Raw genomic sequence first — 20,633 nt, forward strand, 5'->3', positions numbered from 1 at the left:
ATTCATCCAAGACTAGCCAGTCTCCCTTCAGGGGCAGGTTTCGGCTGGTTCTCTGGCTGGGCAAACAGGGATTTGCAGCTCTAGCATGGGAACTGTTTTGCAGCATTAACCATGATGATCACACCCAGCATGTCAGCTGATGTGCTAGGCCCCAATCCTGTAGCCAGATCCAGGGGGGCAAGCCCAATGGGTCTCCCATGGACACAGGTAGGGCTCCCACCTCTGAGGTGCAAAATATGGGCCTCGTGGGCTGATCCTGAGCCCATAACACTGGCCAGCTGGCAGTGGGCACTGAGCACCCGTCCAGCTTTCCTGGGACAGGTACCTCAAAAAATGGATGCTCCTGAGAAAACCTGGACAGGTGGCAGCTCTACTGTGGTGTCCTGCTGCACAGATATGACCAAGGGATTGGGACCTGAGTGAGTTTATTGGTGGTTTAAATGACAGAGGCTGGGGCCCCCTGTTCCAGGCCCATTCTTAATCTCACCCCAGGCCCAGCCTGACCTCCAGGAAAAGGTGTCATGGGGCCTCACTGCTTCTGAGCTCTGCCATGTTCTCCACCCCAGGTCAGTTCTCTGAAGCGTGGCATTAGCTCTGATGTTGCTAGGCCTGGCTCCTGCAACGTCCCTGCGGCGCCCTGTTCCACCAGCCCAGCTCTTCGGAACATTCTGAAAATAGAATTGGTTGAATAATGCAGAAAAGTCCTGAATAATTTATTCACCGAATAACAATATTATTCACCATCTCCATTATTCAGCCAGCTGCACAGGGCTGGAGCCCGGCTCAGGGCTTTTTGCTGTTCAGAAGGCGCCACACTGCAGGAACGCTGAACTGCCCAGTCTGCCCCAGTCCTGCTGGGAGGCGGCGGGATTTCTGCTCTCTTTGCTGGTGCTTTATTGGTGTAAGGTGGCTGCAGGTGAGAGAGGCCCTGGGCAACAGCGCAGCTGCCTGGGCTGTTAGTTATGGCTTGGAATAAGGGGGTGAGATAGAAGCCACAGGGCATGGTCACCCTGCTGGCCTTTCTCTAGGGACCCATAAAGGGTGCACAGGGAGTTGGGCCAGTGGCTCCTTCTCCCTTTTTCCCATTGCTCGTTCCCCCTGCCCCCAGTATCTCATTGCAGGAAGCTGCATGGTTGGCTGGCCAAGGAAGGATGGGTGGGAGAAGGGAGTCATGACCAAGTTTTCCAAAGTGCTCAGCTCGCAGAGGAGGATGACAGTGGCAGGGGCTGCTGGGGGTTGTGCTGCTTTGACAGCCTGCTGCTAAGGAGGTGCCTGCACTGGCCAGCTCGCAAGAAAGCTAAAGGCAGCAGGAGCTCGGGGGGGGGGGGGGGGGGTGGGGAGGAGCTAGAGAGCAGACCAGGAAACTGCATGTAGAGGTGGGTTGTAGTGGCTGCAAGATTCACACTCGGTGCTGCAGCTTGGCCCTGCTCTATTGGGTCCTCTCCATGCATCACTGGTACGTCCAGCAGTGGGGCAAGTGGGGATGAGTTGGTCCATCCCTGCACCACGGCGCTTGGGGGGGATGCAGGAGGGGAGTTCCCCTTGCAGCAGCTGCTGCAGCTAAAGCAAAGATGGGTGCTCCCACACCGTTGCAGTGGCCTGAGTGAGCGGCAGCCAGCTCGGTGCAAGTCTCAGCGAGAGCTGGATGTCTTAGCAAGCAGCCACAGCATTTCTGGGAGCCTGCAGCACACTGTCCTACCCCGCCATGCATCCGATCCCTGTCCATCCTAGTCATTCTACGATGCACAGCTCTCTGGGAATCACCCATCTGTCACTGTGTCACTGGACCTTACAGTGTGTGCACCCTGTGGAAAAGTCCTCCCGGGTGTAAAGGAGAACAAGCAGTTTCCAGAGGCTTCCCCTTGGAAAAGGACCCAGTTCTCTATGAAATGCTCCAGATGTCTAGAGTAATTTCTACAGGCCCCTATTAAATGGCTAGAGAACCCAGTAGTTTAATCCTTATTCCAGCCTGTTGGTCTGTCCCACAAGGGCATGGGGTGGGGAGAAGTCTTTGGCCAGCCAAAGAACTGCTTGTTCCTTCAGCCCCAGTATCTGGTTGCTGGCCGTGGATGTTTCCAAGGGACCTGGGCCAGATTTTTTAAGTTGCGGAGAGGCACCGGCTGGGACTTTCCAAAGTGCCTTGGTGCAGCTAAATACCGTTACAAATATGTTACGCTGCTGAGCTGTGATTCTGCTGCTTAGGGCCCAGGGCTGGCTCCCCAGGCTGACTACAGGGTGTCTCGCAATCTGCTGGCTGCCATGTGTGCCTATGGCATGTCTATGTCTCTGGCTCTCCCTGGCAGGTGTAGGCATTTGAAAATCCGGACCCCTGTCTGGTTGCCATTATGCTGTCCTGGCTGTATGCCCCCAGAGACATGCTGTTGTTGCCGGCACCCAGTGCCGAGAGGCAAAACAACAGCAGGGGTTGGTTCGTTACCCGGTGTGCTTCACCCAATAATCACAACAGGGTGGAGAAGCAGGAAAGTTTATTTGCAGCTGCAAAAAGGTACAGGGAGAATAGAATCTTAAATCCTGCACACAGAGCAGGAAGTTACACAGGCTTTTATACATTTATTTTTAGCATACTTATTTAATAGCAAGCTGCCCTAAGTATCCATATAGCCAGCTAATTTAGTTACCAGCTAGTTTCCTTGTTTTTTGTATTATTTGTTAAACTATACATAAAGCTGCTTTATTTAGCATTGGTTTTTTATATTTGCCCTGTTTGGCCTTGTTTAGTTTCAGGCAGTTTGACTCTGCAACATATTGTTGCAGATCCTCAGCATAACTGCTGCGAGTGCCTCCAGGCGGCGCGGGCCAAGGATACTTGGGCCTAGTGCGAGGGGGCTTCATCGACACTCGTGGTCTTCCATCCCCTCGAGTTACCTAGTGGCCATGCCCCAGTGTCCCCAACACTGTGGCTGGGAACATTTCAGGCCTCCTCTGTCAGCTCCTCAGGAGTGAGCGCCTGCCCTGGGCGTTCAAACGCAGAATCACAAAGACCCTGGCCTGCAAGGAAAGAGGAAGAGAAAGTGACAGAAAAGGAACCAGAGAGGGAGTTGTCTAGCGCCTGTGCCATCACTGGGACTCTCCCCACAGGGGCCGCCCCCTCATCCAGCACTTTACAGAGCCTGACAATGCACCACGCATGTGCTGCACTCGTTGCCCCAGTTCAGAGGAAGTCAAGCCCGCCTGGGTTGCAAACATGTTGTCCCTGCAGTCTGGGCCATACTCTGCAGCTCTCTGCACCTCACTTCTGCTCACCTGCACCTGGCTGGGCTGGGCTGAGCAATGCCCCACAGGTAAGCGCCCTGCGAGGCTCCTTTGCTCCACACGGTGAGGAGGTTTTCCCCTCCCGCCCCCCCGCTTCAAGCCATCCCAATGCCCATGGGGGTCTCCCCTCTTGGGCTCACTGCAGCGGGGGCAGGGAGCAACTCCGGGGAGGACTCTCTCAGCACTGGCTGGGTAGAATTGGACACGCTGCTTATAAGGCTGCATAAGGCAAGTGGGTTCTTCCTTCTCTCTGCCTAGGTGCCGAGCTGCCTGGTGGGTGAGGCCAGGGCCCCACAGGCCATCGGGATGAATGCATTGCCATGGCTTCCTGTTTGGTGCAAGGATATCTTGCTCCCAGAGGCCTCGGCTGGACACCTGTCTGATGGGTGAGAGCCTGGCTATGAATCCCATGACCTGGGGGGGGAATTCCCACCCATAGCCCAGGGCTTATAGTGCATTGGGTCCGAGCCCTCCTGTCCCCACTCTGAGCAGCTGGCCCAGCCGCTGTTTGTTGTCAGGATGTCAGGGCCCGTGGGCTCTGTTATCACCGAGGACTGCTATTGCTGAGGCGGTGGAGCAGGGATGTGCCTGCCCATTTGGAGCTGGGAGCATTTGGGGCAGGCTGTTTGTTCATCTCAGAGCAGTGGCTCTCAACCTTTCCAGACAACTGGACCCCTTTCAGTCTGATTTGTCTTGTGTACCCCAAGTTTCACCTCATTTAAAAACTACTTGCTTATAAAATCAGACATAAAAATGCAAAAGTGACTCAGCTCACTGTTACTGAACAGCTTTCTCATTTTTACCATGTAATTATAAATCAATTGGGATATAAATATTGTCCTTATATTTCAGTGTACAGTATATAGAGCAGTATAAACAAGTCATTGTCTGTATGAAATTTTAGTTTGTACTGACTTCACTAGTGCTTTTTCTGCAGCCTGTTGTAAAACTAGGCAAATATCTAGATGAGTTGATGTACCCCCTGGAAGATCTCTGCATACCCCCAGGAGTGCACATACCACTGTTTTAGAGACAGTTGGACTGAGACTCCGCTGGGGTTGGGGGAGGAGAGATGGGGGCCATGAACTTCCTTCTTCTCAGCTGGTAGACTTTCCAAATGAAAAAGCCATGGGCTTGTGGGTTGGGCTCCCTTCCTTCACCTTGGCTGGGTAGAAATAACACCAAATGCCCCTGCTGGCCTGCAATGCTCCCTGCCTGGTCCGAGAGCCAAGGGGCAGGCTTGGGCACAGGCTGCAGGAAATCCATCCAGCTGGGTCTGAAACATGACCGAGGAACATTGCAGGCTGCTGTTTGGCTCCTACATCCATCTGCAGGCACCTAAAGGAGTGGTTTGATTTTCAAAGGTGCTGAGATCCCACAGGAGTCAACAGGAGCTGCTGGGGATTCGCTGCCTTTGAAAATCAGGCCATCTACTTAGGTACCTAAATATGGACCCAGGAGCCTGCCCGTAAGCCACCCACGTTGACAGTCTTATCTGAAGGTTTTTGGTTTCCCATGGTGCTTTATGCCCTCCTGTCTGCAACTCAGGTGAGCTCTCGACCTCCCTCCCTGGGAACCGCTCCTGCCCCACGCGCCTGAATTCCTGGGTTCAGCGGCTCCGTGCACTCGTAACATTCTCCCTGCTGTGGACGGTGGCAGGGCTGGATGCAAAGTGCTTCACAGACATAAATGGGGCTGGTGCACTGGGCCCACGGTATCATATTCAGGAAGGGCGTTGTGGGTATCACAATCACAGCAGGTCGATGGATGGCCTCCCTGCATGACTACATCCTGGATGCGGCAGTGTCCAACGCTCTTGGCCACTCGGCCAGCTGTCATAGAATCCAATGGCTGTAAAGGAGGCTGGGGAGGACGGCTCAGCTTTATGGAGCACAGCGTGAGCAGCACTGTGCTCACGTGCATACCTTACAATGCTGTGCATTCTTTATGCCCGTGCCAGAGAGGATGTTACAAGTCGATACATTGAGCTCAGCTGCGTGGAGCCAGCTACTTGGCTCCATGCAGCTGAGCGTAATGCATTGACTTGTAACATCCCCTCTGGCACGGGCATAAAGAATGCACAAATGCATTAACCATCCAACCTGCACCCTCTGCTAGAAACCCAGTCAGCACTAATGCCTGCACCCTGGCAAAACTCTCTGTGTTTAGCAAGAGCAAACGGAGACCACAATCCCAACTGCTGTCTGCTGCTGCCTGCCGAGTCTCTCTCTCTCCTGAGCCCTGCAATCCTGCTGGGGCTGCAATCACCCCTGTGCATGAGGGGAGCTGCAGGCACCTCCCAGCTCTGCACACAGGTTGCTATCTCGGTTGGCTCAGGCACCATGGGAAATGTGGCTGTATCTCTGATGTCACTATATCTGCCTCCCCGGGGCTGTCGGCTCAGCCCAGGTCCCCCTTTCCAGTGGACAGTTGGAGATGGCTTTCCTCGCTGTGTCAGCCCAGATAACACTCTGGTCGACCCTTGGCTTGGCAATCAGTGAATTGTGTGCTCAGTTCCTCTTTCCTCAGTTCCTTGTCGGCTGTTCCCCTGGACGTTTCTCATGTTTCCCACAGAGTGCCCGAGGCAAGCAACTGGGTTCGTTGCCTGGTATGCGTCGCGCCAATGATCATAACGGGGTGGAGAAGCAGAGAGATTTATTTGGAGCTCCAAACAGGGCGCAGGGAGACTGAGCTGTCTCAAATCCTGCAGCAGCGCAGCAAATTCCAGTATACATTTTATACCTTTGCCTATTTCACTATACAAGCTTATGCAACCAATTACCTGTTGCCCCATACAATACCGTAGCCAATCAGCTAAAGCAGCCAGTTGTGTTTTTCCTCAGTAGCATTGCCCGAGCCTTGCCCTATTTGTTACTGGTTTTTGCTAAACATTTCTGCCTTACCTATCTGTTTCCCAGGCTGAAGCTGGCCTTGGCTGGCGAGCCATGTGCAAACCTGTCTGTGTGCGAGCTTCCTCAGAGTTATGCAGGATCACAGAGGGTTCAAGGAGCACAGGGGCCTTGGTTTATCGAGGCCTAGAGCAGGAGGGCTTCCTCGACACTCGTGGTATTCCACCCTCCCGAGTTACCTAGTGTAGTGCCCAGTGTCACCAACACCATCACCCAGGCTGCTGCCAGTGCAGTCCGCTGAGGTATTCCACCCGGCCAGTGCAGCTCCTTGCCCAGCTCTGAGCAGCCGTGGTCAGGCTGCTGACTCAGGCTTTCCGCTGGGCTGTGCGGTTGAGTTCATGTGCTCCAACAGCCAGCCTTTGCTCAGACTCAGCCCGAGTGAGCTGGACACCATTATCAGTTTTCACTTGCAGCACTGGCCAGCTGGGGCTGTGTTAGTGTCTGTGAGAGGATCCAGCTCCCAAAAGCCTAGCCATCAGCTCTTACCGAGTAGTCTGGCCATTTTGCTACAGTTCAGGCCATTCTCACTTGGTCCAAGCTTGGGTTGCCATGTCACGTGTTATACATGGCTCCTTTGCTTGGCCTTTCACAAGGGCTCCAATTTCCAGTCCCCCTGTGGCCAGGATGGCGCCTCTCAAGCATTGCGGACACTCGTGTGTGCGACTCAGTCGCTAGCAGGGATCCCTGCTGAAGTCTGAGGCCTCAGAACTCTGCATATGCTGGATCTTAGCCCTTTGGGTGTGGCCTCCCCGATCCCTACCACTGTCAGCGCCAGGGGCTTTCCCATCTAGCCGTCCTGCTGGAGCAGTTGCTTCAGGGCCGTGGGGCCTCATTTTGGCACTGATGCTATTGAATCTGTGTCAGGTGTGGCTCTGACACACAGGAATTCAGCAAAGCAACTTTGCTCAGGTACTGCCCTGAAGGTTGCTAAGGCAGGAGTTCGGGCCCATCTTGTAGGGCACTTCTATGCTGTGTGGTGCAGCAGCAGCAATGAAGTGTTAGGCTGATGGCAGGTGTTGAGTCTTTGCTGTCTGCGCAACATTAAGAAAGAGGAAGCCACATGGGCGCTGCTGATGACTGGTTTTAGTAACCACATGCAAAGCAGGCCTAGTTATATACATATATATATGTGCACTATTGCCCTGTTAAGATCTGGTGGCTTCTGCTATCGAGGACTGGAAGACTCACTGTCCAATGCCCGTCCATTACACAAAGGTGTTCTGAAGATATTTTCTAGAAGGGCATGGTTCAAATTGACACTGACCACTTCTTGGATATGGCTGAATCTCTCACACTCTGCCACTTATCACAGATGGGGTCAGGTTCCCGGAGCAGCATGCTGTGTGGGGAACCCAGCCTCTGGACTCCTGTGTGTTTTAAGCCTCCTGAATCTGAACAGTGTCCAGGCACTGCCCCAGGCTTGGGGTCCCTCTAGAGTGACCAGATGAAACGGGCAAAATATCAGGACACATGGGGGAAGCAAAAAAAAAAAAAAGCAGCCGGAGCATCGGGACGTCTGGTCACCCTAGGTCCCTCAGCATACTCAGGGTGCACACCATCGATCTAGCACCCCCTCCTGAGAGCTGGAGCCTACATGGTGCCCCTGAACTAGTACTGGCCCTTGAACTCACCCTGGAGCATAAACACGTGCTCTCCCAGAACTTCAGCGAAAGTGTGAACCTTCTGGGTTACGGTTAACTATCTCAGGGGTAGCACGGAACACACAGACACTTTGCACAGAGCTCCATAACACTGGTGCTCTTTACTAAATCACACACAAGAAATACACAGATTAGGGTTGTTGATTAATCACAGATAACTCACGTGGTTAAATCAAAAAAATTCATCATGATAAAAAAAATTCATTGCGATTAATTGCAATTTTAATCGCACTGTTAATCAATAGAATACCAATTGAAATATATTAAATATTTTGGATGCTTTTTCTACATTTTCAAATATATTGATTTCAGTTACAACACAGAATACAAAGTATATACTACTCACTTTATATTATTATTTTTGATTACAAATATTTGGACTCTAAAAATGATAAACAAAAGAAAGTATTTTTTCAGTTAACCTGATATAAGTACTGTAGTGCAATCTCTTTACCATGAAAATACAACTTACAAATGTAGACTTTTTTTTTGTTACATAACTGCACTCAAAAACAAATCAATGCAAAACTTTAGCGCCTATAAGTCCACACAGTCCTACTTCTTGTTCAGCCAATTGCTAAGACAAACAAGTTTGTTTACATTTACAGGAGATAATGCTGCCCACTTCTTATTTACAATGTCACGGGAAAGTGAGAACAGGTGTTCGCATGGGACTTTTGTAGCTGGCATTGTAAGGTATTTATGTGCCAGATATGCTAAACATTTGTATGCCCCTTTATGCTTCAGCCACCATTCCAGGGGACATGCTTCCATGCTGATGATGCTCATTAAAAAAATAATGCGTTAATTAAATTTGTGACCGAACTCTTTGGGGAGAATTGTATGTCTGCGGCTCTGTTTTACCCACATTCTGCATATATTCCATGTTATAGTAGTCTCAGATGACTCAGCACATGTTCATTTTAAGAACACTTTCGCTGCAGATTTGACAAAACGCAAAGCAGGTACCAATGTGAGATTTCTAAAGACAGCTATAGCACTCAACCGAAGGTTTAAAAATCTGAAGTGCCTTCCACAATCTGAGAGGGATGAGGTGTGGAGCATGCTTTCAGAAGTCTTAAAAGATCAACTCTCTGATGCGGAAACTACAGAACCCAAACCTTTTACTGGTGGCATCTGACTCAGATTATGAAAATGAACATGCATCGGTCCGCATTGCTTTGGATCGTTATCGAGCAGAACCCATCATCAGCATGGACGCATGTCCTCTGGAATGATGAATGAAGCACGAAGGGACATATGAATCTTTAGCACATCTGGTATGTAAATATCTTGGGACACCGGCTGCAACAGTGTGAACGCCTGTTCTCACTTTCAAGGGACACTGTGAACAAGAAGCAGGCAGCTTTATCTCCTGCAAATGTAAACAAACTTGTTTGTCTGAACAACTGAACAAGAAGTAGGACTGAGCGGACTTGTAGGCTCTAAAGTTTTACATTGTTTTATTTTTGAATGCAGTTATTTTTTGCAAATAATTCTACATTTTTAAGTTCAACTTTCATGATAAAGAGATTGCATTACAGTACTTGTATTAGGTGAATTGAAAATACTATTTCTTTTGTTTTTTATAGTGCAAATATTTGTAATAAAAAATAAATATAAAGTGAGCACTGTACACTTTGTATTCTGTATAGTAATTGAAATCAGTCAATTTGAAAATGTAGAAAACATCCAAAATATTTAAATAAATGGTATTCTATTATTGTTTAATCGCACAATTAATCGCTATTAATTTTTTTAATAGTTTGACAGCCCTAACACAGATCCATACAAAATAAACCCTACCTGCATTTCCCCCCATTCAGCTCCTTGGGAGGCCATTGTCATGTAGATGGGTCCCACCACAACATCCAGCTTCCCTCATCTTAAACTGGTGAAAAATGAGCACAGAGAGAGGGACACACGCACACCAGCTTCTGCCCTTCTAGTCCTGCAGTCACCAGCAGGTGACTTTGTTGCCAGACAACCGCTCCCCTGACAGACCAGTTCTCCAAGGTAAAATCCAGCCTTTTGTCCAAGGGGCTTCCTTTTACAATGGAGGCCCATCAAGATTTAATGCCCCTCTGCTGTCCTAGGTGGAGGCGATACCAGATCATAAAGGATGCACAGAGCCCAAGGGACATTCCTGATTAAGTTGTACAGGTTGGTTTCCAAAATCACTCCAACACTACAGCAAGTAGAGCAGGTCAACATGGTTTTGAACAAAAAAATCCTAGCTGGATTTTATCGGAACTCCAAGAGACCAGGTCCATTTGGCTAGAAGTTTTCTGTGGAAAAATGATGCCACTGTCCAGACAAAACATTTGAGTATTTTGTGTTTCATGTTGATGTTTGGAAACTGAAACACAACAACAAAAATGGTTTCCAATTTGGTTTGAGTATTTTGGGGACTTCCACTTGTAAAAGGGGTGTTTGCCAGAGTTGTGCCTAGTTCCTGCTCCTGTGCATCTCAGTGATTTGTAGTTTCTGCATTGGCATCAGGACTGGGTGGTGAGTACTTGTCTCTGTTTGATAGCTTTGTCGTGTGCTTTGCAGACCAAGACACTGTCTGGGAATGGCACACATTGGTGGGCAAACTGGAAGAGGTTGCTGTCAATCTTCAGCGCCCCCTTATGGCAAAACCAGGCAACACAGCAACTCTGCCTCATTTTCCCTATTCCTTTGACGTACCAATTGCCATCTAGCCTGCTTGTTTGGGTCTTTGATGTCACCTCAGCCCTCTGGCCAGGTTGTTGCTAGTCCTTTCCTCTTTTGGGATGGTAAACAGTCCACAATGTCAGGAGGACAGATGCCCTAGATGAGGGACTCACAGTCCCTGGCCTCTTTGGGCCTAGCTTGCTTTTTCAAGGCTTTAACAACCCAGGTGTAAGGGCCTGGGACGTAGGCAATCTGGCCTAGCAATCAAAGCTGGGGTGGTGGCCACACATCAAGGATGGCATTGAGGCTTCAGTCAGCAAGCAGGGACTGGATTAATCACTAGAGCCATAATCCATAGGCAAGTGTCAGGTTCAGGTAGGGGTGGAGAGCTGAGGTAGCCAGGCTGGGGTCAGAGACAGCGATCAGGAAGCCAGGCGCAGTCTGGAGTCACAGCTGACCAGAAGTCTGTGTTTCTATCCAGACAACTTCCTGGGCCAACCTCCAGGCTTAAATAGTGAGCATGGGCCAATCAGAAACCTGTAGAGTGCTCTCACTCAGGACCCTTTGGGCAGTACTTCCTGTGGTGCCTAATCTTCCTGTGGCACTCAGCATGGCCTCCTGGTAGTGACGTGGAAACGTCAGCCAGTCCAATCTCGGTCTCCCGCCCTACTTCCTTGCAAATGGCTGAACTATTTTGGCTGCAACTTTCCCCCCAAAGTTCAGCCTGAGGCAGGCACCCTGCGTGGACAATTTCAGCCCAAGTGGATAAGTAATGCTGTAGGGAACTGAAAACAGGGCCCTGTAACAGGAAGTGCTGGGCAACCTTAATAACAGGTGGTGCTACCAGCCCAGTTCACCCTGTGAAAAGTCCACTGCTATTTTCCTATGTACATTTCCCCTTAACTTCACCCGATTGCTCCTAGTCGGACCCCCCCTTCTGCCTACTCTGCCCTTGGTGTGCTCCCACTCAGATCCCTGCAGCTGGGGAGTGCGGCCCTGCTTAGCCATTGCTTCTTCGCCAAGCTAGGCTTTCTTCTCTCTTTACCAGGGAGGGCTGAGCTGCGTTGCACATACCCTGGGTGAGGGGTAGGGGCAGAAGGCATGCTGCTGTAACACACATCAAACTCCAGTAGTGAGCTCTGTGGGCCCGGGATTCTTGCTCAGTCCTGCTAGAACGAACACCTGCAATCAGAGCAGCAAGAGATTCAGGGTCTGTCTGGAGCAGGGCTCAGATGGAATTGTCTCAAACACAGTTTAATGTGCAACTCAGTAGTCTACTACCATGAGCCCTGTGGTTAAAGTGCTCTGCTCCCAGCGGTCAAGGACTACCACACAGAATACCAACAAACTGCAGCTAATTTCCTGTAACAGCGTCTGTCTGGTACTTTGAACCAGGCTCTAGTTAAGCATTAGCTGCTCTCAAACCTTTAAAGCATAAACTCCGCGCAGACACCTGTAACGCACAGCAGAGCGCCAGGCTCCTCCTCAGAACAGGGCTGAGACTAACTGCCCCTGGACCACAGCAACCCCAGCCACCCAGGCAGGGTGTGTCCTGACATCCCAGCCTCTGGGGAGCACAGGCTGTGTGTGTCTGGCTGGGTGTTCTGGGAGGGTGGAGGGCCAGCAAGTTGAGACACTGTGAAAACCTCAGTGAGCAGTGGAAGCTCACAGCACGCCCCTGGTGCATCTGCCACTTTGCAGTGTGTCCGGGCTGCTGCTGCTGGCAGCATCCTTTGATCTAGGAGATTTTCAACTGAGTCCTTGGGCTTCTCCCCACAGCTCTGGCAGCTCTCAACAGGCTGGGCCCAGGGGAAGGGCTGTCAGAGGCTCGGGACCTTCCTTCTTTTTGAATATGGTTCCTAACACCTAATCTGGAGCCTGGCCGGCCCAGCCCTGGGGATGGAGGCCGTGCTGGGCCAGTCCACCTGGCCCTGACCTGATGCCAGGAGTCACTGGAGGAAGCCCTGGCCCTGCCATCCTCTGCCTGCAACTGGCTTTTCACTCCAGGAATGACCGGGGGGAGGTGATGGATTCTTTGGGGCCTAGTGTGCAGGGATCAGCTCACCAGGGTGGGAGGGCTCTGGGTGGTGGGGGGACGGGGGGACGACAGCAGGAGCTATCAGTTCTGTTCACTTCTTACACATCCACCCCGGGGCTCCAGTGACAGCCTCTGGGAGCCTGGGATTCAAAGGCAAGGCCATGTGCTCGCAGTGCCTGTACAGCAGGGCTCATGGCTGGGCCTGGAGAGCACATCCATGCCACTCGTTCCTCCCCCACCTGGGCCATAAGCAGGGGCAGGATGCTCTGCGGCTCTGCCATGGCTGCCCTGCACAGTGCCCCCTGCAGGAGGCAACTATAACACAGACAGGGGGCCCAGCGTGTCCTCTGGGGAGTGCCCCCAAGATGGGGCATTGCCTGGGTCTGCCCTCCAAACACCCCAGCCTGCTCCCAAATGGGGTCCTCCTGGCTTAGTCCATGGGGCCCACCCCTACAGCAGCTCCTTCTTTCCCTGCACTCCCAGCACTCTGTGTGCTCGCGGCCTCACCGACATGGGCAAGACTGGGGAGACCCCGCTGCAAGCAGCCAAGAACAGGGGCTGAGCCCTGACAGCATCTTCTCCCTTCCCCTCCCATGCCTTGGGGCTGTGTGCCATCCCTGCCCCCGTATACACCACCTTCCCCTGCCTTCCCCCTCTCATACCCACTGTTTCTCTGCCATCTCCTTAGGGGGTGCTCCTGTCCCATTTCACGCTGACCCCATCTCCCCCCTCCTCTCCCTCACCATGTGCTGTGCTGTGCATGTCCTAGTGCTGCTTCCTCTTTCCCGACCCCCACACCTGCTCTCCCTGCTCCCCCCAACCTGACTGCGCCAGCCTCCGCAGCATGCAGGCCATGCAGACCCGCCCCCTTCACCACCCGCTTGCCTACCTCAGCTCCGCCCTGGCTGCCTGGCCCTGCTCCTATTCCAAGTCCACCTCAGCCCCTCCCTCTGGTTCCCCCACACCGAGCGCCCCTCCTCCAAATGCTTATCCTGCCTTCCGAGTGGCAGGGCGACACTGGCAGCTCCTCAGGGTGGGCACCCGGCCTGGTAATGCAACCCTGCCCCTCAGCTGGAGCAAGAGCCATCCCCTACCCCCAACAAACATCTGCCCCCCCAAGAAGTTGCCCCCTCCCTCCCCATTGAGCTGCCAAGGGGGGAGGGGTGTGATCAGTGTGGTATGCTACCGGTACTTGGTATCTCTTTGGCCAGGGCTGGGCGATGGGTCTGGGGCGGCTCCCGTTGGGCTGCACTGGGGATAATCCCGGGGGTGAAAGGGCTCCAGGCAGAGCCCAGCCTGGTATTCCAGTGCCTGGGAATCCCGCTCAGTCCAGAGCCAAGGCAGGTGAGCTCAGATCTGTCAGTGGGAGAGCCAAACTCTGAGGCTACACAGAGCTCTTCCTCAGCTGGTAAAGGGGCTCAGGCCAGGGTAAGGCAACCCAACTCCCTCACTTGGGGTGAAAAATCCACCCCCCTGAGCCTCGAGTGAACCAGACCTCCCCCCATGTGGACAGCACTCTGGGGACGGAATCCTTCCAGCGCCTGCCTGGTGTGGGATTAATGACAACACTGGGAGGACCCGCGCCAGTGGCTACACTGAAGCACTGCAGCGCAGTAGCTGTGCCCCAGTAGCGGTTTGAGTGTAGACGTAGCCTCGGAGTGTCACAGCTGAACACTGGGTGGAGAGGTCATTAACGGGTATTGCAAGGGCCCATGCCAGGTGATGGGGCCTGCAAACACCTCTGGCTCCGGGTACCTTTCCCAGCCCTGAAGGAGAGCTGTGTGTGGCTCAAAGCTTGTCTCTCTTCCCATCAACGGATGGTCCAGTGAAAGCTGTTCCCTCCCCCACTTTGTCTCTCTAGCATCCTGGGACCCACCTATCTACTGTTGCAAATCCCCAACCATAGTCACTGGGACCCAGCGTTGTGCTAGAACGCTGCCCTCTGGTGGCTACTTACAGTCATGGGAAGGCCGGTCTGTGGCTTATACACAGGAGTCAGATCCAGGACTCCTGGGTTTTTATCCTGCCTCTGCCTCTGACTGGCTTCATGGCCTTGGGAGCCTTCTTGCCTTGGGTACCCTTCTGCAGAATGGGGATACCCATGGGTCTGAGTTCCCCCTGCCTGCGCAGTGCCCCAAGCAGGGGCTGGGCAGAGCGTTGGTGATCTGTAGGCCTGGCATTGGGGGGCGGCAGGCTGTGCCCAGGCTCCTGGCCTGCAGACTGTAGGAATGCCCTCACCCTTCTATCTTGGCCCTGCAGCACCCAGGCAAACCAAAGGCCGAGCCATGATCCGCATCTCAACCTGTGAGGAGGCCGGCAGGAACACCACGTTCTCTGGCTCCTGGCTGGAGTCTCACCTCCGCAGCCCAGTGACCACGCTGGTCCTCCCCACGCTCTACTCCACGGTGCTGCTGATCGGGCTGCCAGCCAATGCCCTGGCTTTCTGGGTGTTGGCCACCAAGACCAAGAAATGCTCCTCCACCATCTTCCTGCTCAACCTGGCTGGTGCTGACCTGCTCTTCACCCTCCTGCTGCCCTTCAAGATCTCCTACCATCTACTGGGCAACAACTGGCTCCTTGGGGACTATGCATGCCGTGCCCTGGTCACCCTCTTCTATGGGAACATGTACGGCTCCATCCTCTTGCTCACCTGCATCAGCCTGGACCGCTACGTCTCGATGGTGCACCCCTTCCTGTGGAGGGGCTCCTCGCATGTCTGGCAGGCAGTGGGAGTCTGTGTGGGTGTCTGGCTGGCCGTGGGGCTGGGTTTGAGCCCGCTGCTGCGCTACCGCCATTCCCAGCCCGTCCTAGAGTTGAACATCACCACCTGCCACGACATCCTCGACCCGGACACAGAGCACGAGCTGGCCTACTACTTCCCTGCACTGGTGGTGGTGGGCTTTGCCGTGCCCTTCGTGCTCATCACCTTCTCCTACGGCTGGGTGCTGGGGTGGCTGCTCCTCAAGGGGCGGCACTATGGCCATGTGGTACGCCTCCTGGCCCTGGTGCTGCTGGCCTTCGCCCTGTGCTTCACGCCTAGCAATGTGCTGCTCTTCTTCCACTACATGCAGTCCCAGCCCGAGTGGCACAACCGCACCTACACCTGGTATGTGCTGGCCCTGGCCGCCAGCGCCTTCAACAACTGCATCGACCCCTTCATCTACTTCTACGTCTCTCGAGACTTCCGGGCCCGGCTCCGGGCTAGGCCCTGCTGCTGGAGGGGGGATGACAAGTCCTCCTCAGGCAGGGCCTCTGAGAAGTTTATGCTGCCCCAGAGGTCCAGCGAGCAGTGCCAGCACTAGGCCACGGCCCTGGGGAGCCCTCAGGCAGTGGGAGGGGACTGGGAAGCTGCTTTGTGTTTCCACCACCACTGCCCATGGGGCAACCAAGCGTTTGGAAATGGCTTGCTCCCCAGCTCTGCCCCCAGTGCTTCCTTTGTGACGCAGGGCCCACACCTCGCCCTGCCCCAGCTCTGGGTGAGCTGCACAGAGGGCACCTCCAGCCATGCCACGGTCGCTATCTCAGGAGAGGGAGACAGGGACCAGGAGTAGCACTGACACTGCCTTCCTCTGGGTCCTTGGCTGAGTCTCTTCTTTAAGCGGTGCAGCCCTACCCCATGGGGCTCGGTACCTAACGCACATCAGCTCATCAGTATCCTCAGGCTCTGCACAGTCCAGTGAGCTGGACTCACCAGCTGCAGTAGGGTCCCCGTGGTCTCTGGGGGCACACACTGCAAACCGGCAGCATCCTGGACATCCAGATGTGGCTAGGGTCAGGGGTGCCCATGCACACATGGGCCCCAGTTACTGAGTCTGGAACTCAGCTCCACACTGGCTGCTCCCCGCCCCCCCGTCACGTGTCAATGTGGTGCCATGTTGTATTGACTGTGTGGAGCTGCACTGAGTCGCGGCCGGGGCACATGGCCAGCTTGGCGGAGGGGCTGCTGGCCCCAGTTCAGCCTGTTTGGAATCAAGGGGGTAAAATATTCACTGCTGCAATGCTCAGTAGTGGGGTCGTGTTTGCGCTGTCATTAGGTTTCAGAATCCACCCCTATTCAGATGAGGAGGCAGTTCCTCCCACTGGGAGCTGTCTCAGGCTGGCTGCAGGCTCAGGCAGGCTCCCTGCATCGGCAACACTGGGGTCATGGTTTTGAGGTAACTGCACCCTTGCAAACAGGAGGCTGAGATCCCAGTACAGGTGTCTGCAGCGTGGGCCCCGCTCCCGGCCGTGTCCATTAGACTAAAGGCAAAGTGATTTTACCCTCACTGTTTTCTGTGTCCTCGTGTGTCTCATGTACAATCCCCAGCTAGCACCTGTCTCCCCCCAAGTGAGCCTGGGATAGGGGGAGCTCTTCCTTGGGAGGCTGTCCCTCCCTCACCGCAGGGTGCTCTCAGCTCAGCCCCAGTGTGACCCTGAGACTCCCCCAGGGCTGACCCACACCCACACCTTGACACCAGCTCCATGACAGTAACTCAGTGACCCACTGCAGCCTGGAGCACCCCCAGTGCTGGAGCACAAACCTCGCTGTGACCCTCCTCTCAGCTCTGGCCCTCGGCTCCTGATGGGACCCTCAACCCCCTGGATGTGCCCAGGGTCCCAGATGGGAGTGCACCCACTGGGGCTCCTGCCATGACCGCCATTTCCCTGCTGCGGCCCTGAGGCCCCCGCTCTGCCCCTTTTCAACATCAGTGTCAGCCCCCAGCCCTCTCCCTTCCCCCAGGGCTCCCTGGAGGGTGAGCACTATCCCATGATGTGGCTCCCAGCTTCCCCCGCCGCGATCTCCAGCAGGTGGCCAGGGGCCGCTTTCCTGCTGACAGCTGTGTCATCTCAGCCGCTGCCCATCATAGAAAGCCGAGCACAGGCTTGAGAGCCAGCACAGTGCTGCTTCCCTCGGAGAAACCCCCTTCCTGCGGAGGCATCCCCTCCCTGGGGCTGCCTAGCACCGCAGTAACCGCCAGCCTCCTGCCACGGCAGCAGCATTCCCAGACATGACTCCCCCCATGCCTCGGCAGGGTTGCTGTGTGCATGTCCGTCCATCTGTCCAGTGGGCTCTGATTTCTCCCAAAGCAGCAGGCATCCACCCCTTTCCTGGCAGGAAGGGCCAGGAATGGCCCACACTCGGCTATGGGCAGAGGCAGGGCCTGAGTATGCGAGCCCCCAGAGCAATACAGAGGCTGTCTTGGCAGTGCATGGACCCTATGTCTGAGGATGCTGCTTGGAGCCATTTCTGTGCTATGAGGAGACCGAACTCCCACTGGGGGAGAAAGGCCTGGAAGTTGGCCAGTCGTTCAGAGTCCATGGTGAGAAGCGTGACTTTCCCTGAAGGGCAAAAGAGCAGATGCTCTTCAGTGCTGCATTGCCCCAGCAGGTGTCCTGTGTCCTGCCTGTTTCAGCTCGGCCCTTCTGGAGCTATGGTTGCTCCCTGACCCGGCCTGTGCTCAGGGGTGCAGGGACAGAGTACAGGCACAACTCCGGCAGCACTCTGGGAACCCCATGGTGCTGGGCTCCTGCGTCCATGTGCTGCAGCCTCATCACAACTGCCAGAACAGGGGCTGCAGGCAGCTTCTCCTTCCTGCTCAGCCTGGGCCGGGCTTAACCCCTCAGGGCTCTGGCAGAAGGTGTCACTGAGGGCAGAGGCTGGTGAGGTGCCTAGGGAACCCCCACCATACACTGCAGCCCCTGTGCACCAGAGCAGCTCCTTCCCCTGCACCATTGCCCCAGGAGGGGAGCTTGCCCCGCAGCCAAGGGCCTGCACTCGCCCAGCCTCCTGTCCTTCCAGCTGCATGGCATCGCCCAGCATGTCACAGCCAGCTTAACGCTCGGGGCCAAGTCAGGCTCCTAACCACACAGACAGACACGGTGCTGAGTGCCCACAGCTCAGGCCTTGGCAGCAGGGCTATTGGGGAGCACAATGCCCGGGCAGCCCACAGCTCATACCTCCCCCAGCGCGGTCTGTGGTGAGCGCTGGTGCCAGGCAAACACCCCCAACCCTCTGCTGCTCACCACATGTGGGCCCCACTGCCCTTCTGGCTCCCACACCCCCCGCTCCCTCCCAGCTCACCACACACCCTGGCGCCCATGCACCAGTCACAGCCTTCCAGCTGCCTCTGCCTGTCATGCCTCACAGCTTGGCCCAGGCCCATGTTGTGCAGCTCAGCCCATGTTGTGGCTCACATGCCCTGGTCACGCCTGTGCTGCTCAGCTCCCATTAGTCGAACCCTCTGGCTGCAAAAAGAGTCTTTATTTGCACTGCAGGTGGAGGGAATGAGTATAAATATCCAGGAACAGGACCCGGGGGTCCATCCTCCAGCCTGGTCCTGCCCCGGGCAGCATGTACACGGTCTATACTGATACTATAGACACATGCAGAGTTGTGCTGGGCCATGGCATAGCACAGGTCAGCAGGGAGGACTCTTCACTGCCTGGCTGCTCTCTCACCTTGGCTACTGCCCCTAATTCCTCCTCGAGCCCCTCTTCTCAGAAGAGGTGATACCAGTCAGCTCTGTGTTCTTGGGGAACCAGGATGCAGTATCCAGCCTGTCTGACTCATGAAAGACACCCCCACACACCAGTCTCTGCTTGAACCAAAACCGATCAGAGAAAAGGCTTACAGAGAGCAGTGAAAGGCATTGGGAGACACACCCAGACCCCTCCTGACAAGGGTGACAAGATTAAGACATCTCCATTAGCATTCAAAATAAAGAACAGGGACAACACCCCTAGCCTCATCTGCATGAAAGATGGAACAGGGAGACATCCCCATTTGCATACAGAATAGAGAACAGAGAACCACACTGAACTCTAGGACCAGAAAAGCAGGGAAGCACTGCATCATGGGGGAATCTCTGCTCCAGATATTAATGAACCTATGCCTGCACACACCCAGCTCAGCAGTTATCAGACCAATTCTAGTAATGAATCCTTGATTGATATCCAAAATACTGAAGCAGCCTAGCTGCACTGTGAGCTCCCTGGAAGAAAACACCACCCATAGCCAAGAGTGATCAGCTCCTATTATCTAGCCTAAAGAAAACCCTTGCGTCATCAGTTTACCCATAAACAAATCTAGTGTTCTCCCTTGAACCATTGTATTTTCTCTACAAAAACCCTTACCTATGCCCAAGTAAGTGTTCTGATGCATGGACCCAAACTCCGTATCAGTTTCACTGGGATTCCATCTCCTGACTGATCGTGCTGGGGGCTCTACCTATCTCCAGCACTCAGGACCCTGAGCTACCACCATCACCTGGGAACCCTGACCAGTTAAAGCTCTGTGGAGTGGGTGTGGTCCCTCCCTCCCTTCTCTCTGTTTCCTTTTCTACCTCAGGTATTAACCTTTAATAATGTAACTGTTATGTTGGTTTAGGTTCTCCTTGTGTAGTTATCACTATTATTCAATAAATAACTTTTATGGTTAAGTTGGTTGCTTCTCTCTCTCTCTCTCAACTTTACTCTTGTGTTTTTAGCTTCCCCCATTTACTCTGCAGCAACACTTGTTTTACCTAAAGATCCCTGCAGTGCCCAAAATACTGTGAGGTTTGCTCATCAAGTGGGTTACTACCAGTACAATTGTGATGTGAAAGTAGGGACAGAGACATGTTAAACCTGTGGCACATAAGGGTGGCACCTGAAAGTGCTGCTTTGCCCAGCCTATTGAGACCAGGGGCACATAAGGATGACAGCTTGAAAGTGCTGCTTGACCCAGCCCATTGAGTACAGGGACATGTAAGGGGGTCAGCTTGAGAGTGCTGATTGACCCGGTCCGCTCAGACTTGCTCTGTTAGTGTGGGTGTGTGTGCATGCATGTTCATCTGGTTCTAGGGCTAGAAGAACCCAGTCCTGGGGAACCTAGGTTCTGTAGGATAGCTCCTTTGGAAGGGGACTTGCAGAAGGAAGGAGTAGAGCTCCATATGAACACACAAGTGACATAAGCAGTACATTAATAGAATTACAGAATCCCCTCCCCCGAAGAGTAACCCTAATAAATGAGCATACCCCAAAGTAATGGGCACATCTGGTAACAGAGGCCCCAACGCTGCTGGGCCCTTCCGAGGAGCACTGCCTCCACCCGCCGGACCTGGGCTCTAGCTACGC

General features: G+C 53.9%; 1 protein-coding gene across 1 annotated transcript; it reads left to right on the forward strand.

Moving 5' to 3' along the window:
• Positions 1–3,205: 3,205 nt before the first annotated feature.
• LOC141992635 (proteinase-activated receptor 4-like) lies at positions 3,206–15,841 on the forward strand. Its single transcript, XM_074961975.1, has 2 exons — positions 3,206–3,302; positions 14,799–15,841. The coding sequence occupies exons 1-2, from the start codon at positions 3,206–3,208 to the stop codon at positions 15,839–15,841; spliced, it is 1,140 nt and encodes a 379-aa protein (XP_074818076.1).
• Positions 15,842–20,633: the final 4,792 nt, after the last annotated feature.

Source organism: Natator depressus, chromosome 8 (genome assembly GCF_965152275.1).
Source record: "Natator depressus isolate rNatDep1 chromosome 8, rNatDep2.hap1, whole genome shotgun sequence".
NCBI lineage: Eukaryota > Metazoa > Chordata > Testudines > Cheloniidae > Natator > Natator depressus.

Excerpts from the sequence above, each read along its gene's own strand:
- LOC141992635 (XM_074961975.1), top strand. The coding sequence starts at position 3,206 with ATGTTGTCCCTGCAGTCTGGGCCATACTCTGCAGCTCTCTGCACCTCA. Across the intron at positions 3,303-14,798 it reads GGCTGAGCAATGCCCCACAG|CACCCAGGCAAACCAAAGGC; the intron begins GTAAGCGCCCTG and ends TTGGCCCTGCAG.